This window comes from Solanum pennellii, chromosome 4 (genome assembly GCF_001406875.1).
Source record: "Solanum pennellii chromosome 4, SPENNV200".
Lineage (NCBI taxonomy): Eukaryota > Viridiplantae > Streptophyta > Magnoliopsida > Solanales > Solanaceae > Solanum > Solanum pennellii.
Genome location: NC_028640.1, coordinates 60,297,803 through 60,317,562, shown reverse-complemented (window position 1 = coordinate 60,317,562; position 19,760 = coordinate 60,297,803). Strand labels below are relative to the sequence as shown.

At 34.2% G+C, this 19,760-nt stretch overlaps 1 protein-coding gene and 2 pseudogenes across 1 annotated transcript; 2 read left to right on the top strand and 1 right to left on the bottom strand.

The window, feature by feature from the left end:
* The first annotated feature begins 1,318 nt into the window (after positions 1 to 1,318).
* LOC107016859 lies at positions 1,319 to 7,157 on the top strand (annotated as a pseudogene).
* A 9,702-nt stretch (positions 7,158 to 16,859) lies between these two features.
* LOC107016858 lies at positions 16,860 to 18,140 on the top strand (annotated as a pseudogene).
* Positions 18,141 to 18,456: 316 nt separating this feature from the next.
* LOC114076837 lies at positions 18,457 to 19,026 on the bottom strand. Its single transcript, XM_027916455.1, has one exon. The coding sequence runs from the start codon at positions 19,024 to 19,026 to the stop codon at positions 18,457 to 18,459; it is 570 nt and encodes a 189-aa protein (XP_027772256.1).
* Between the last annotated feature and the right edge of the window lie 734 nt (positions 19,027 to 19,760).

Sequence of the window (19,760 nt, the reverse complement as noted above, 5' to 3'; positions counted from 1 at the left end):
AAGATTTATCATCAATAAAACAAGAGAGAACCTGGCTCATTGTTCAGTTCATCAATGGAGCCAATAGAATTGTTATCTTCAGATATTTGGGGTCGAAAGCAACTCTGAGCTTTTAATAATTCCTGAATATAAGACTGCACTTCTTCATCAAGACGTTGTTCAATTATCAATCTGCTACCAAGTCTAGTTTGCATTTTTCGTACTTCAAACTTAACTACTTATCTATTTTTCTTCAAACCTCTAAAAGAAAAATTCATTTTACTAACTTTACTGTAATCCATCACGAACCGGAATGTTCCAATTCCTATCTCAAGTTGTTGAAAAGGTCATAGATTTATTGATCCAGACAGTTGCACAAGAGATTGATATTTCATTTACTATGCAAGCAACATCAGATCATTGGATGATGAATCTAAGAGGCTGTAGAATATTGGAAGCTGGGATAAGTGACAAAAGGAGGCTTCCTGGAGAAATGTCAACAAGATGTCATGTTACTGCACCTAGCAATTGCAGAGAACACAAGTTTTCTTATGCCCTGTTGGTTCTCTGGTACAAGTTTATTAGACAAATTTCATGATTTTTCAATGGCATGCTTACGAATTAGGCATATACATACTAATATGTGAAAACTTGCAAACAAACTATTAAAGGAAACAACAATGGAAACACACCTGCAAGAGGCTGCTCTTAGTTTTGTTGTGAAATTTTAAATAGTGTTCTAAGCTTCAGAGAATTTTAACTCATCTTCTCGAGCTAAATTCAAAAGAAAACAAAGCCTAATAAATATATACAGATTTTCTAAGCTATGTTCTTCATCAAAGCTATATTAAGCTAATCAAATCAAATTCAAGTTTTGAGAAAGCGAAATCTAAAAGGAGTCGAATTAACGAATTAGAGATTAGTACAATGCATAGAGCACAACTCTCTGGACACTACATATACTAATCCTTATATATCATGATTTTATAGTCATTCACAAAAAAACCATATTAGTAAAAGCATGGTTTGAAAAAGAAAATCATAAAATAGACAATGATTGCATTAAGCAAGGTACAAATTGTTGCATTATATACCAAGCAAACTGAAATTGAACAAAGACAAATACAGAGCAAAATTATTTACAGATCGAGCTTATCACAACACGCCATATACAATGTACAACTCTATCTCAGCAAACTATAACTTCATTGCAAGAGTGCAGTTCTTATATATGGTAATTTCATCGCTCATACAAAAAACATTCATCATCATCTAATCACATTAAATAAAAAAAAAATGCGGCGTACCTCGAAGAGGTGACAAAGGATTGAGAAAGTTGATGGCGGATGAAGAAAACGGAGATACAAACGATGAAGTCGAAGACAAAGAAGATGAAGCTTCAGAGAAATTGATGGTGATTCATGCCAATGTGGTGATTCTCGGATTGCGCTTCAGATGAAGACGTCGATAATTTGGAATTGCCTTTTTTTAGAATTTTGGGGGGTTTTGGGAGTGAAATGGGTTTAGCTATAGCCCTGTATAGAATGTTGGGGGTATTTTGGAATAAAAGGTATTCTCTTAATGAAATGGTCTATTAGTTATTTCTTTAAGTAAAAAATAATTGTCGTTTATGGGTCAATTATTACCGACTAATGGTCAATTGCCGCAAATAATGGATTGTAAAAGATAATTAAGCGGCATTTATATTATTGCCATTAAGTAATTTCCGCTAAAAGTGATTTTTGTAGTAGTGAGCTTTTCTCCATTTCTCCTCTTTGACAGCATTTTCAAAAGTTGTAGGATCACAGTCTACAAACAAAGAAAAGTGCGGAATCTTCATTAACAAGAATTGTTGTTACCTTATAATCCATCATCTATGTGGGCCTTATGCAAGCACAACTAAGAGGCTGATCAGGAGCATTAATTTCTTTCAAAACTTGTGGTGAAATATTGTAACCTGCTTCAGTAGAAATTTCAGCAATTTTGGGTGTGGCAACTACTTCTTTGACTTCATTATTAATTAGGATTGGAGTATACTGATGTATATTCTAATCCAAGGTATAATCCTCATCAAAAACATATCTTCTAGTCACAACCTTCTTTGTCAAGAATTGAATATCTTGTATGATGATATGGAGAAAGTGGTGTGCTAGCATTTGATGTAAAAATTGAGGTTGCAGCAGTTCTACGTGTACCTATTCCACCTGGGAGATATGGTGTGTTGACTCAGGTAAAGGATGAGCTATCCTATGTAACTGTTTACAACGATTGTGGGGATGTTTTTATGTTACATATGTAGGGAGGAATGGACATGAGTCTGAATCGTAGTGTGTGCGTAAATCTTGGAGACAAGAACTTTCGGCAAACATTGGAGAAAGATCCCTTTGTTGACAATGATACTGTGTTGTGTATTACCGTTTATAAAAAGTGGTGATGACATTGTGGTGATCTACACAACTGAAAGGATATATCTTTATTACCTCAATAGGCAGAAGGTGGAGACTATTATGACTCCAGGACAATTAAATTCTAAGAGAAGATTCATACCGTACACAAACAACCTCATTGCGATACATGAGCTGAAGAAGTAGTTGTTCTGTTGTAGTTGCTATCAAGTAGAATTCTCATGTTTAATTTCATCTTCTTTTGTTTTTATATGACTTGGATTGCAGATTATGTTCTTTTTGTGATAGACATGTTTTGGATTGCCAAGGTAGTTTGACCGTTTTTTCCATCACTCATTTTTAGTTATTTCTTGCTTGATTGTGTGTTTTTACTTGTGAGTTCCATTCTGATGAAAGTTGAATGTGTTGATCATACCGCACATTCCATCGTCAAATTTAAACAGTAACAGTAGAAAGGAACTCACAAGTAAAACAATGCAATCAAGCAAGAAATAATTCAAAATGAGTGGAGGAAAAAAACGTTCAAACTATATTGGCAATCCTAAACATATCTATTCGAAAAACAACTTAATCTACAATCCAAGTCATATAAAAACAAAAGAGGATGAAATTAAACATGAGAATTCTACTTGACAGGACAACTACATCTTCAGCTCATGTATCACAGCGAGGCTGTTTGTGTATGGTATGAATCTTCTCTTAGGATTTAATTATGCTGGAGTCATAATAGTATCCACCTTCTTCCTATTCAGGTAATAAATATATATCCTTTCAGTTTTGTAGATCACCACAATGTCATCACCACCGTTTATACACGGTAATACGCTGCACAACACAGTACCATTGCCAACAAAGGGATATTTCTCCAATGTTTGTTGAGACATCTTGCGTCCAAGATTTACTCACACAGTACGATTCATACTCATGTCCATTCCTCCGTACATATCTAACAAAAAAACATCCCCGCAATCGTTGTAAACAGTTACATAGGATAGCTCATCCTTTACCTGAGTCAAATACACCATATCTCCCAGGTGGAATAGGCACACGTACAACTGCTGCAACCTCATTTTTACATCAAATGCTAGCACACCATGTTTCACTAAGACCAAGAAAAACACATTTATCATCTCTATCATCAAGCTTCTTTCTTTTTTCTTTTGGAATATATGCATAAGCAATGGATCCAAAATTTTTGTAGTGGTCTACTGCCGGTTTCCTTCCGCTCCACACTTTCTCGGGTATTCCATCTCGAAGAGAAAAAGTGGAACTTCTGTTCAAGATTAGAATGCCCCATTTTACCGTTCTGGCATAAATTCCTATGGAAGTCTTCCCTGAGCCAGCAAGCTAAGAACCATGTTAAGAATGGTTCTATTCTTCCTCTTGGTCACACCATTTTGTTGTGGTGTATATGTTGTTCTAAGCTCTTTTAAAATGTCACGAGTCTCACAAAATTCATCAAATACCTTAGATAATTATTCTCCTTCGTGATCTATCAGATGGTTCTTAATGGCCCTTCCAGTCTCAATCTCCACACACACTTTGAAGCTTTTAAATACATTAAAATCCTTTGATTTTTCTTTCAGAATGTACACCTAAGTCTTCCTCGAATAATCATCAATAAAGGTAATAAAATACCTTTTCCACCCCATTAGAGATTGTGTTAATGGCCCACAGACATCCGAGTGTACTGGCCTAATACCTCCTTGGATCTCCATGACTTACTATTAGGAAACTGAAAGGACGTTGTTTTCCAACAACACATTCTTCACAAACTTGAGACGGAACAACAATTTCATAATGCCCCGTCACCATACTCTTCCTTTGAAGGATCATCAAGCCACCAAAATTCAAGTGACCATATCAAAAATGCCACAACCGTGAAGGAATTTTCATTTCCGCCAAGTAGCAAGATTGAAAATTTTCAATATTCAAAGGAAACAATGTGTTTTGAATCATTTTCACAAAATCAATAAATCGTCTAGGGGGACTAGAAATTTCACATGTATCATTCCTTAACATGATGAACAACTGACGGGGACAACTCTCAACAGATTTGATATGACTTCCACACACCTATTTTTTGTTCTAAAATTGATATTGTACCCTTTACCATCATATTAACTATTTATAGATCACCAAAACTAATTGTTGACTAAACGTTTTCGCTTAAATTAGTAAAAGAAGACTTACTTCAGTCATATTGTTACAACTGGCGGTATTCACATATATACAAAAATAACTTGCTCCCGGGACTCACTTTAGCATGAACCTCCATTAACAAGGTTTCTCCTTCTTTATCCTCAACAAAATTTGACTTCTCTTCTTTCTCACTAGGCATCCTAGTACGTCATTCAGAATGACAGTGACTAAATTTATAGCAACGATAACATTCTACATAGGATTTTTTGAAATCTCTCCCTCTGTCTTTGTCGTAGTCATCATTGGCTTTAAAATTACAGAATGCAAACACACGTAGAGCTATAAAAGCTTTTAAAAAAAGTTAGTAGAAACCATACCTATTGAACCACTAGTGTATGTTCTTACAAGACATATTCCATAAAACAAGGCGACCTTTCCTTTACAAAGAATTATCAAAAAAATATTTCATTTTCAAACACTCCTCCTTGATATTTTTCTTGGATACTCCCAACATAGCCCTTAGAACTTCAAAATTTCCCTTAGGAAGAGCCATGATCATTATGTTTGCAATCTACTTATCTAAGCTGCAATGAACAAGTGTAACTTCCCCATCCTTCTCTGCTTGCCTAAATAGGATGAAACTACACTTTTTTATGCACCATAATTATTGTTGAGATGTTGTCATTCTTAATGACAATAGATTCAATAAGATTTTTCTCCAGATCACTCAGAATCTTTCTTAACCATAGAACTTGATAAGTTGCACCAGCAACGAGAATCTGTTGTGCTTTCACAGAAGATTGAACAACCACTTCTTTCTTCTTTGCAAAAGCATATAATCAAGCTTCCTTCCCAATCACTACCTGAATAACCTATCAATTTCCTTTGCTCTTCCTTTTTAAATCAAATACCATAATCAACAGTTCCTTTGATATATCTCAATGTTCGTTTAGCAACACCAAAATGATCTAGCATAAACCTCAATAGAAGACTTGTCGCGAACATGAGATCAGGTCTTGTTGCTATCAAATACAACAAACTACTAATTATACTTCTTGGGCCGGAGTCGGGTTTGGACTCGGGTCAGATGGACCCAAATATCTTTGGTAACCAATAGGGAGTTTTGATGATGCTTTTGGAACTTACAAGTCAACCTCGAGAGATTGTCAAGGGGAAGCTACGGGATCGAACCTGCTTCATATGGACCCTAATTGCTTTAGTCAACCTACGATGAATTAATTAGGAATTATATATATTATTATAGAAATTTCAAGTTGACGTCGAGGGAAATGAGAAATTTTGCCCCCAATCAGGAAACGGTAGTTGAGATGGTTAAGTACATGTCATCGCCAGGGCTACTTCGTAGTTGGAGCAGCTCAAGAGTTTTGGATGAAGTGTTTGAGTTGTTGCACTAGGTTTTTACCAATGTCTCCGGGTACTTGAACGTGCCATCAGCGAATTGTGGTTCCAATCTCTCAAAAGGGTTGAATAATCTGTTGAGTTCTAATAGATTGCTACATTCTTCCCTGAAGTTAGGAAGTAATTTTCAGCAAAAGGTGGAGTTGTAGAACAGAAACTCAATGCTAATATAAGTAATTGTAGTTATTTGTTGAAAAGGAAATAACATAGTGAAGACTCGAATAATGTAAACAAACACCAAAAATTCACTATATTTTTCTTGAGTGATAATGTCAATAATGATGAGGAAAAAAAGAAGACGGCTAGAAAAAAAGGGGAAAGTGCTCACATGTCAAGGCAATGAAAAAAACATTATGTTGAGGAGTTAGGATACTTCATTCACCAATTCAACATTTGAATTCAAATATATCCTATGAAACAACAGAAAATGCACAACTTGGAGGTACTGGTGTAGCTCCTCAAGTGCAGCCACCCCCCAGGATGTATTCCCATCCTCCTCCATGGATGTCATATACACCACCTTATATGATGAAGCAACTAGGATAGTGACATTGGTTTCAATTCCAAAGTTGAAACCACAGGCAATAGTGCCCGCATCAACAAGTACAAAGAAGGTGGAGAAAAAGAAGAGTGAGGTGAAAACAAAGAAGGTTGCTAGTGTTAGCTTCCTTGGTGTGTTGTTCTTCATGCTTTTGTTTGGTGGGTTAGTTACTTTATTGAAATTAGATATGGAGGTATGAGGGAACCATTTATGAGTGGAGATTCTTGTGAGTGGATTTCTTGGTAACATCATGGAAGAGTTTTGACTATTGACGGGTCTATGAATGGGACTGGTTATTCTGGGAAATACGGTCAAATAGATCATTGCTTACATTGTAGCTAGGGAGATCAGGGTGAAAGCAATAAAAAAAGTACCAATTTTGTTTACGTGGGAAATAGTTTAGGGTTTAGGGTTTAGGGTTTAGGTATCCTCTTGCAACCTCTTTGTACATACCAATTAATGATAAACTTGTCAATATTTACTGGAAATCGATAATTTAGCCTGTATTTGCAAGTGAGAAAGCCATGACATCTCATGGAAGTGCTAATAAGAAAAATAGTGAGGCAAACCTCACAGTTCTTGGAGATTTAGCCATCCTCGCCTTTATCGAAGTCCTGCAGCGGGACAAAGGACTCTTGGATCCTAACATAGAAGAAAAAGGCAAATCATAATCCTATTTTGCTTAACAAAGACAAATCTAAGTACGTAAAACCAAAAAAGAAAAATTGGACAACTTACTTGGGCAAATTATAGCTTGTAACCCCGTGAATTTAGCGTAGAAGGATAGTGGATAAAATTTGGAACACAGCACAACAAGGAAATCTACTCATCACATTCGAAAACAAAGACATCTCAAATATCAACCCTAACCACAAATAAGGAAATAAAATAATTATAACAAAACCAGATTTTGTTTATATAATCTCATATATAGAAAGACAATAGAAGGAGAAAGCTTACCAATAAGATCCACCAACAAATAGAGATTAGAGAGATGTCTGATTTCATGTAGGAACATTTGATTTGTGCTCACAGTACAAGGACATTTGATTTTGTGCCCCTTTGGAGTCAAAAATTAAGGAATCAAATTTCTGACTTGATATAGGAACAATTTTTGTTTTCCTTTTAAAATCCAATCATACACAAATTGGAAAGAAGAAAATTTTACCAACCATATTTTTTACAATTATATTAGAGAAAATGGTCAAATATTACCCTTCTATTATTGGAAATATTTTAAATATACACTTCGTTATATGTTAGGTCCAAATATACCCTTTTGATTATACTTTGACACAAATTTACCCTCAATTTTAACGAAAAACACATGACAAACTCAAAATCAAATAATTCATCTCGAATTTCAAATATTTAATTTTTTTAGAAACTCATTTCCTCCTTTTTGAATTCTTTTCTATGCATCTTCTTTTTAAAAGAAGCTAATAATTTAGCGTATTCAAAAACTAATATGATTTTTCTTTCTGTCGAATTGAGGTTTTTCTAAATAAAAAATTATCATGCTTAACCTCTTCTAAAAGTGTCAATATTATTCAAAGAAAATACATTATTGAGATATGTTCTAAGAATTTTCAGCATCCAAAAATCGATGACTCCCTACGTTCATTAACTTTCTTGTACTTTTATAATAGTAAGAACATGTGGTACAATGATTAATTTTATAGAAAGGGAAAATGTACTACTACCCCTAGACTATGACCGAAATCGCAAATACACACCTTAACTAAACTAAGATCCTATTACCCCCTAATTTTTTTTTTCTTTTTGTAATTTTGTACACCTTTTTGGCTTACGTGGTATTCAAATGTCTCTCACGCGCCTCAATTGTGTGAATTATGGAGTGTGTCACGTAAGACATAAGGTTCACAAAATAACAATAAAACTAAGATCAGGGGGTAATAGGACCTTAGTTTCGTTAAGATGTGTCTCTTAAATTTCGGTCATAGTCTAGGGGGTACTTGTGAATTTCCCCTTATAGAAATAAAATGAAGATTTTTAATTTGCAATGGGAAAATGCAGAATAATGATGTTGTGTGATGTGCATATTTTATTATCGAAAAAGGTCCTAAAATACCCTCGAAGTATTGAAAATAGTACCAACTAACCCTCATCCACCTATTGGATCCAAAATACCCTTCTCATCCACCTATTGGCTCACAAATACCCTCTCCATCCACCTTTAGGTCCAATTTTAGTCACTACAATAATGGAGCACCATTTAAAATAATTAAATAATCCTTTTAGTTATATGGCGCTAAACCATTGGTTGAAATTTAATTATTTAACATAGTTTTAAACCTACCCTTACTCACCCATTTTAAACTAAATCCGCCCCAATACTTATTGAATCCTCCAGACCCAATACAAAAAGAACCCACTCTTATTTCTTAAGCAAATTGAACCTTTAAAAGAACTAACAGAGCTTCCCATAGAAAACATATAATGTAAATGGAATCGTGATCTCATAGAAGAAAGACAAGTGACTCGGAGTTCAATGTGCAATGGTAAAGAATGAAACATTATCACCAGCTATGCACCAAGAAGTTTATCTTTTGCATAGGTTTAGCAGAAATGACTGATGCTCTAAGGGGAAAGAAAACATAATTCTTGCATTGGACTTCATTGATTCCTTGGTTGCACAGAAGAGTCAAGTCCACTAAATTTTCTGCATACACTCATTACCTCCTCGGTGGTGCAGCTTATTCGATTAAATTATTTCTTGGCAAAAAAGGAAATAAAAATAGAAACTCACTAGTAGTTTTTTCCTTGTAATAAGAGAAACGATCATTTCTTAGCCTAAGTAATTAAGACTGCCAACACCACTTATTTGCAGTATATTCCCAAATCCCAATGCAAGTCAATTAAGTCTCTACTCAATAACATTAAGTGAAACCCATTTGTCTTTCAAACCGAACTACTCACTAGTTAACACCATCATCTAGCAGGTCCAACCCATGTCTATCATGAAGAGAATGGGTTCTTTTTGTATTGGGTCTGGCGAGTTCAATAAGTATTGGGGCAGGTTTAGTTAAAAATGGGTGGGTAATGGATAAGTTTAAAATTATATAAAATAATTAAATGTCAACCAATGGTTGAGCGCCACGTAATTAAATAGATTATTTAATTAGTTTAAATGGGTCTATATTATTGAAGTGTGTAAAATTGGACCTAAAGATGGATGGGAAAGGTATTTGTGAGTCAATAGGTGGATGAGGAGGGTATTTTGAAGTCATTAGGTAGATGAGGGGTAGTTGTATACCATTTTCAATACTTCAAGGGTATTTTAGGCCCCTTTTTATTTTATTATTTCTAGTACAAAAGTTTAAAAATAGAGAAGGGATAATGTATAAGTATCCCTTAGCCTATGACTGAAATTTCAGAGACACCTAAACTTAACTAAGATCTTATTACCCCCTAAACTAATTTTATTCGTATTTTTGTGCACCTTTTGTAATCATGTGACACCTTCGACCACCCAAGTTGGTTGTGTTTGTACACACTCGCCCGTCATGTGTGTAAATAATTTTTTTAATGAAAAATTATTTTTTTAAAATAAAATTAAAAAATATTTCTTTATTTTTTAAAAATAATATTATGTAATTTCTTTTAAAAATAATTTTTAATTTTCTGAAGAAACATATTCTTATTTTTTATCTTGAATTTGAATTAAGTTAACAATTTTTTACCTTGTATTGAAACTTTTTATTTTACTTGCATTCATTTTTCCTCTTTTATTTTTCTATTGAGTTTTTTTTTGTCTTTCGTTTTGATTTGATTTCATATGTCTTGTATTTAAAATAAGTTAATTTTGAACAGATATCGAAATACGTGAATAAAATCAAATAAATAATTAAAATATTAAACATTAAAATTAAAGGACACTTTTAATATTTTTTAAAAAATACACACAATTTATTAAAAATAATTAAAAGTGGAAAGATAATAAATCAAAAATATTTAAGTGAAGAAATTAAAATAAATATTTTACAAAAAAAGAAACAAAATAATTAAATATATATAAGTTTTATTATCAATAAATATGTGTACTAACTAATCACAAAGTGACCAATTAAAAAATAACATCTGTCTAATTTGTGCACTCATCACTTGCCTTCAAGAGAGTGTGCATTCTCTCTAGGACATGTCAGCGTTCGTGGTATATTCATTTCATTTTAAATTAGTTTAGGTGGGTAATAGGACTCTAGTTATGTTTAGATGTGTCTCTATGATTTCGGTCGGGGATATTTATGCATTTTTCCTATAGAAAATGAATAGGAAAATGAAAATAACAGCTCAAAACGGAGGGAATGAGTTGCACAAGTGAGTTTCTAAGCAAATTGAGAGTAAATAATTTATTTTGAGTTTGTCACATGTTTTTCTGTCAAAATTAAGGGTATATTTACATCAAAGTATAATGAGAGGGATATATTTGGACTCAAAGTATAACATGAGGGGTATATTTGGACCAAAAGTAAAACGAAGAATATAGATAAACTATTTCCTTTAGTTTAAGGGTATATTTGACCCTTTGCCCATTACATTATTTTAATTTTTCAGGCCGAAAGTTAATAATTTACTTTTTATTTGTTTTGTTTTTTTATTCAGTTTGACTGTAACCTTGTATCTTACTAGTTTTGGGAACGCGGGATGCACGTTTGTAATAATTTACTTTTTATTTTATACTGGCTACAAATTGTATATAGTATACATATACTTGTTAAAGGAGTAGATATTATGTCCCAATTTCATGAATTTGTAACCAAATGATTCATTACTATTATCTACCCACTTAATGGGTCGTGGTCCCAACGACGGACAATTATTGGTGTCGTGGTTGGCATCCGTTAGATTTTCAGTTAGGGCTTTTTAGTATTTTTTTCCTTACGTGTTGGACATTTAAACTGTGTCGTTTTACTCAGTCTCAGCCTAGTAATTTAGTCGGAACTTACCCTAATCGATTATTGACCAAAATTAGACAAAACTTAGAGCAAAAAGAAGAGGAAAGTCTACCAACCTCTCAAAAACAAGAAAAAGGTTTTCTTCAAGTTCCACCCCCGAAATCAAAGGATTTCTTTTTAGATTTCATCACCAGGTATGTGGGATTTCACTAGTGGGTTCCTTGCATCCACTAGGTCCCTACAATTCAGTTAGATTCTTGATTATTTATATAGTTTTCTAACCTTGGGAATTGTTGTGAATTAGTTGTTATAGTATTCTTAATCGAATTATCATGTTTTCTGGAAACGTTGCTTGGTTCCTTGCATGAAACTCAAAACTCTTGTTGTGAAAAATTTTCTTAGTTCATGAATTACACTTGCTAGGCCAGTTAAACAAATAAACAATCCTCACATTCTGAATATTACATTGTCAGTAGAATTAGCACCAAGTTGGACTAGGGTTTAGACTGCCCTCATAGTCCCATAACTACATGCCTCTAAGGATTATAAGTCCCCTCATAGTCCCATAACTACGTGCCTCTAAGGATTATAAGTCCCCTCTGTATGACATCAGATTTAGTGATCACGCCAGTCATACCTTTATACTCATAGCAAGGTACATTTGGCCCTCTTTTAACGTTTATATATCAGACTTTGGGTTTGGCTCACATGGTTTTATGTTGATTTATAGTAGCTCCCACAGTCAGACTCTAGTGCATTTGACTAGGTTTTCAATTTATACTTCAGTATTTAGTCTCAGCATGTCATGTTCATAACCAATACTTGTTCATTGCATTCAACTCATTTGTTAGTTAAAAATTCAGTATTTACATTATGTTCAGATTATGTCATTGCTTGACTATGCTTTGTCCAACCTATATATTTGTACATATATTATTTGTATCCTGCTTGCAGTACATTTCAAGTACTAACACATGTTTTACGCTACATCCTTTCATGATGAAGGTTCAAGTATTCAGCATCCCAGATCACACATAGATTTATATCCAGTATTTTCATTGACGAGTCATCATACTTTGAGGACAATAGACATATTCTTTTCATGTTCAGTCTTTTAGTTCAGTTTTCAGTTTTGCTAGGGTTAGCTAGGGCATGTCCCATTAACTCTAGTAAATCGAGTCTTATTAGACATAGTATTATGTTAAGCTTTCGCTTTGAGTGAATGTGCAGTATCTCTGAACCCTTAGCAAGTTATATACATTCATATCAATTTTGGGTATTCTCCACCTTCAGTTATCACTTAACTTAGCTTCCGCATTAGTTCATGTTTTTCTTAGAGATTCTTAGTATGCTTATAATATGCAAGCTTCAGGGTTAGCTTGGGTCACTCGTGATCCTAGGTCCCGTGTTACATTAAGGGAGTAGCCTCTGGGCATGAAAATTTACAACACTATGTTAATTGACTATACAGTAACACAATCAAATTCTTTTTTTCAAAGTAATAATCTTTTAGCATTCTTTTTGTAAATTACTTGTATTTAAAAAGAAATATATTGCTAAACTATTCAATTATTATTAAACTCGTCATGTATTAAAATAATTTTTATCATATTAAGTAGAAATTAGAAGAATAATAACACAAAAATAAATTAAAAAAATTCCATAACAATACAAAATAGTACAAAATTATATAAAACTTGGGGATAATACTCAATTACCCCCTAGCCTATACCCAAAATCCCTACGACACACCTTATCTTTGATGAGGTCTTATTACCACCTCCAACTTTTTTTTAAGTAATTTATTACCCCTTGCGTGCCTACGTGGCAATAATAATCTGCAAGGTCGAAGTGTTTGTTGAACACGCGTCGGGACCCACTTTTTCAGCTTTCGATAAAGTAACTTTACACTTCCCAAGTATGAAAAGCTGGCGTTTTATCTTTTCCAAATTAATTTTACCAAAAAGTAGATGAAGTAGAAAGAGGGAAAGTGTTGCATGTGTGGACGGGATCGACTTCAAAGGTTAGAAATTAGATTTCGAACTGAAATTTGATTTTCGATGTTGGATTTTGGGAGTTAATTTTTGGTTGCAGTGTGTGGATCGATTTCAATCGTGAAAGTGTGGGACGTGGGTCGATTTCATTCAGCAAGAATCGTGACTTGGTTGAGTTCAAAGGTTAGTTTTTTCTTCATTTATTTTGTTTTTTGTTGTTATGCTTAGATTTTGTAGTGGTTATGCTTATATTTTGTAGGGGTTATGATATGTTAAATATTGATTTCAATTTTAAGTGAAATATAACTTTTAGGGTTTATGTTGTGGTTCTGTTAGATATCAAATTTCTTATTTTTAGGGTTGATGTTATTCATATATTCATACTGTCACCTTTGTTGTTATGGGTGTATGTAACTTGTTATTCATACATTTATATGAAACGTGTTTTGAGTGTGGGTTGGTTGGGTGGTATTATAGTTGTGTGAGTTATGTTGTTATAATATGAAACATGCAAGAAGATAAAGACGAGTTGGGTGTTTTTCTGTGCTGTTTATATTCTGGGTTACAATAAAGTAAATTCATGTTGGGTATTGTGTTGTGTCTGTGTGGGTGTGGGGTTAAAGTTAAATAACATTATCCAAAGAAGAAAATATATGTTGGGTGTTGTGTTGTGTCTGTGTGGGGTTACATACCTAATTGTAAGAAGATAAAGATATGTCGTGTATTGTGTTATTTATGTGGGGTATTGTGTTCTGTATGTGTGGGGCTGGGTATGTGTTTTCTTCAACTTGAATTGTTTTTATAACTATTTGGGTATGTGTTTTCTTAGTCAATTATTATATTCTATTAGCAACTTTTACTTAATTATTGTTATGTTTATGCATATAGGTATGAGTGGGTTTACATTCATTACTTTAAAGTTTTATCATGGTGGGGCCTTGTTGTATGAAGGTGATAAAGCAAGATATGTGGGTGGGTTAGTGAGTGAATATTATGATATTGATGTGGATACAATATCATACTTTGAGATAAAGGACTATATTAAAGAACTAGGGTATAGTCCAAATTGTAAATTTAGTGTCCGGCCACCTAATAGTTGCATTTTAGGAGATATTGTGTAATTGTGTAATTCTCTTAGCAATGTGTAATTGTTTGCAAAGTGGGTCTGTTTTGGAAGTATATGTCCACATGCCTGGTGAGGATTCTGGTGCAACTTTTAATAAATTTGGGACCACTGAGGCTAGTGGATATAATCAAGTAGGTGAGGCCGCTTATAATGGGGTAGATATAACTATAAATACTACCTCAAATATTTCTTCTACTTCAAACCCAACAGCTCTAAATAGTGATCCATCAGATTCTAAAGATAGTGAATACTCTGTAAAAGTATCTGATGAGTCAACTGAAGAGAGTGATGATTCTGAAGATAGTGAAATACTTGAAGATGATCAATATGGAAGTGATGTTCATGAGGAGTTAATTCAACTGAGGGCTGAGAAAAGATCTTTTCTGAGGAGGAGAAAAAGAAGGGAAAAAATTCCTGCAGATACTGAAGAAGTAGCATGTGGTAATGCTGGAGCAGATCTTGGGTTTGATGAGACAGCTATCAATAGATGTACTTTAGAAGGAAGGTTGGGGGGTGATGAACCATATTATGCAACTTCTGATGCTTGTAGTTTGAAACTGACACAGATGATAGTTGGCTAGAGGAAGGTGAAAAAATGAAATTGAAACTGCCTAACACAAAAAGGAAAAAACATACCATAGAGAGAGTCAGATTTGATCCCAAAGTTAAGAAGATTGTGTGGAAATTGGGTATGGTTTTTGAAAGTGTAAAAGAATTTAGATTGGCAGTCACTAAGTATGCAATTCAGAGAGGGGTTCAGATTGAAAAGTGTGTGAATGATCCAAATAGAGTAAGGGTGAGATGTTGCAAGGTAAATTGCGAATGGTTGTTATATGCAAGTTTGGACAAGAAGACTAATAACTTTGTTATTAAGACTTACATGCCAGTCCATTCATGTCAAAAGGCTACTAGGAATTATTTGTGCAACTCTAGATTCATTGCTACTGTTTTTAAAAAGAAAGTTATTGAACAACCAAATATCAGAGTGTTCAAGCTGCAAGAGTTAATCCGTAAGAAGTATAATGTGCATGTTGGTAAGACCACAACTAGAAGAGCAAGAGCTAGAATTTTGAATGAACTTATGGGTGATCATGTTTAGGAATTTGGGAGAATTCTTGATTATAAGGATGAGTTGCTGAGGACTAATCCTGGGAGTACTTGTGTGGTGAAGCTAGGAGAAGCTAATGAATCTGGTAGGCCAGTATTTGAGGCATTTTACATTTGTTTTGCTGCACTCAAGATGGCATTTATGTCAGCTAGAAAATGCATTGGTCTGGATGGTTGTTTCTTGAAGGGGGTTTGCAGGGGTCAATTACTTATTGCAGTGGCTAAAGATGGCAATAATCAAATGCTTCCACTTGCTTGGGCTGTAGTTGAAAATGAGAACACAATCACTTGGAGTTGGTTTATTTCTCTGTTGAAAGAAGACTTGAGATTAGGAGATGGAACAAGTTTCACAATTATGTCAGACATGCAAAAGGTAAACTTGTTTTAAATTATCTGTTGGTTTATCCCCTTTTTAAACTTAATTATCTAATGTTTGTTGTAACTTGTAGGAACTGGATATAGCTATAAAGGAGTTGTTTCCAGCTTGTGAGGAAAGAAGGTGTGCTAGGCATATACTAGCAAATTGGTCAAAGAATTGGAGAGGGCTGCAAAGGAAGAATCAGTTCTGGAAGTGTGCTAGAAGTACTTTTGAAGCTGAATTCAGAGAAAATCTGCATGAGTTGTCTAAATTAGGTACTGGAGGTATAGTGTATAGTGGATGACCTAATTTACTATGATAAAGAATATTGGTGTAAGATGTATTTTAATTGTGAAGTCAAGTCTGATGCAATAGATAATAATATGTGTGAAAGCTTTAATGCTTGGATTTTGTCTGCAAGGCATAAAACCATTATTTCTATGCTTGAAGAGATAAGAATTAAGGTCATGAATAGGTTAGCTAGGTTAAGTGAATTTCCAAACTCTTGGATAAGCAATTTCTCTCCAATGGCAATGAAAGTACTAGAACAAAATATTGATAAGTCAATGGCATGTAACATTGAGTTTAATGGAGTAACTGGCTATGAGGTTTTGGATGGATACAAACAACACACTGTATGTTTGAGAAAGAGGGAGTGTAGTTGTAGATCTTGGATGTTGAAGGGTATACCATGTGCACATGCCTTAGCTGCAATGTTGCATAAACAATATGACCCACATGATTTCATTCATCCATGCTACTCTAAAGAGAGGTACTTGATGACTTACTCACATTTCATACAACCTATGAATAACATGACAATGTGGCCAGAATAAAAAAATCCTGTTATTGATCCACCAGTGATAAAACAAATGCCAGGCAGACCTAGAAAGTTGAGAAGGAAAGAGGTTGGTGAAAAGAAGGTGTCTGGTAAATTAGCTAAAACAGGACTAACAATGACATGTATTCTTTGCCATGTTAAAGGTCACAATAAAAGAAGTTGTCATTTAAGAAGGAGTGATGGAGTTGGTTCTACTGCCGGGGAACAGAGAGCTACCCCTACTTCAAATGTTGAAGAACCATCATGTTCAAAAGGAAGGGGAAGACCAAAGGTACATTACTATTTTGTCACTTACTTTTAAAGTGTAATCAACTTACTAATATAATATTTTTTTTCCTAATTAGAAATCAACTGATATTGAGAGTGAGCCTGTTGCCAAATGGGGGAGAGGCAGACCAAAAAACACAAGTGCAAATGCAAGTGCAACAGCGGATTCACCTACAATTATTGCACCTCCAACAACTTCAAGAACAACAAGAGCAAGAGCAAGTGCAAGTGCATCAAGGGCCTCTCCTAGAACCACTGCACCTCCTACAACTTCAAGAACACCAACACATGAAGAATGTGCAAGTGTAAATGGAGTTGGAGTATTATCAAGATCCAGGAGTGGTAGAGGAAGGGGTAGGGGATTGGGAAGTGCATGAAGAGGTAGTAATCATCCACTTGAAAATTGGTTTACATGTTCTCAAGGTAGTACAACACAGGGTGTAGACCAGAACACAAATGTTGCACCAAAGGAAACTGCTACTACCAGGAAAGGAAAGGGTGTTGAAAGCACAACTCAATTTAAAAGGCCAAGAGTCACTGGTATGGGTGTGTTTCAAGCTAAAAATGGTTTCAAAACTTTCAATGTAAGTATTGCGATGCATTCATATTGTTTGTTCTCTAATAACTTGCACATTTATTCTCTAATAATCTTAGTTCTTTAAAAATTTTGTAGCCTGGACTGCCAAGTAGCACAATAATAGCCAGACCAAAGAGAGTTTTGAGATCAAGTATTGTAACTGGGGATGTTGGTTTCAAACCGACAAGCGGATTGAAGTGGAAAGGAAATCAGGCAATCACAACTAGAAGGCTCCAGCAGATTAGAGATCAATCAAGGCTTTCAAACCCAAATGCTTCCTCCTCTTCACAAGCTCAACACCCATGGAAACTATAATGTTGATATCAATGGTGTTTTATCAGTACTTTCTTGGTGGCCACTATAAGTACTATTTTGTTTCATGTTTGAAGGAAAACTAAATATTCCTATTTTTTGTTATAGTACTGAAATTACGGGTACTTATGCAATGTGAAAACTTTGTTTTGCGTATGTGTTGTGACTTGTATAATTTTGGGCACATTTAGATTTTGTACTGAAAATTTGCTCTTAAGCAATGAAATTCTGGGCACCTATGCGCTGTGACTAATTCTCGGCATTTTTACAATCAACTTTGTACTTACAATTTGCTCTCAAGAATGATTAATACCTGTTGCTTTACTTCATTTTACAACATCCAACACAACATATCAACATGGCAAATAGATAATTAAGACAGTTTCAAACACAAACAAATTCAATTTTACATTACAATAGAGCAAATAAAGGTTTTGTTACCACACAAAATTATGGCAATTTCATATGATCCTTATACCTTACCAACTTGGGTTAGAAAACTAACAAATACAACAACAAAACAAATCATCACACAACAAAGGAATTTGCCAAAACAACAGCCTTTATTTGTTTTCTTCTTTTTCATCCCTTTCATCTTCTTCTTGTCTTTCAATTCACCCATTTCTATTACGTTGTCAACATTCTCCTTTGAATTGATGTTCAGATTTTCATAACGATTTCGAAGACTTTCACCTTCATCCAAAGGAATTTTCTCTAGTTTTGACTGTTCAATGTTGGAATTATCAAGCTGTTCCAGTTGCATCTTCACACGCTCATAATTTTTTTCTATCTCGTTAATCCTATTCACCAATTTAGGATTAATAAAACGAGATCTTTCATCAAATCTCTTCGTGTCTCTCCATCTAAAGAAATTACAGTTTGTGGCCTCATAGTGAGGACAAGACCAAAATCGTCTTTCGGGATTGCGATTTGACCAAGACGCCTGCATTTGCAGTAAGATTCCATGCTTGCATCGCACTTCCACGTTAAACATTAAATCGTTCTCATCCATACACAACTTATTCAACTCGGATTTTGACATAACCCTAACTTTATAAACATTGTCAAAAAAAAAATTAAGAATTAATAATCGACATAAAAAGATGTAAATAATATATTAAATTTTACTTTACCTTTTGAAATCAAGGATCTATTTAACTTGAATGATAATGGATGGAGCTTCTTCAAAAATGAAGAACCATGAACATGGGGTTATTTTTTGAAAAGAGGAAGAAGAACTGCTTTTGAGAGAAACAATAAAATATATTTTTGAATTTTTTTTCAAATTGCTTTAACATGTGGCTAACTTTTATTGGTCATTGTTAGCCAAAATCTGCACTCACGCGCCCTACATGGGTGAAATCACGATTATTGCCATGTAGGCACGCAAGGGGTAAAATTACTTTAAAAAAAAGTTGGAGGGGGTAATAGGACCTCATCAAAGATAAGGTGTGTCATAGGGATTTTGGGTATAGGCTAGGGGGGTAATTGAGTATTATCCCTAAAACTTGCATACCAAATTTATTTTGGACAACCATACCTTAACTCCAAAATGGAAAGAAAAACTTAAAATCATAAGCGCGCTACATAAGAAAGAACTAAAGGAAGAAAAAATGGTAGAAAGCCCCCTCAATCTATAGCCAGATTTCCAATCGCACGCACGGTAGCATATGCCAAATCTCTCAATCCTTATCATCCCAAAATTGATGAGCCATTACAACTTCTCCACCAAATTCATTATTGTAAATTTCTTAACAACTCCCATATAAGAATTTT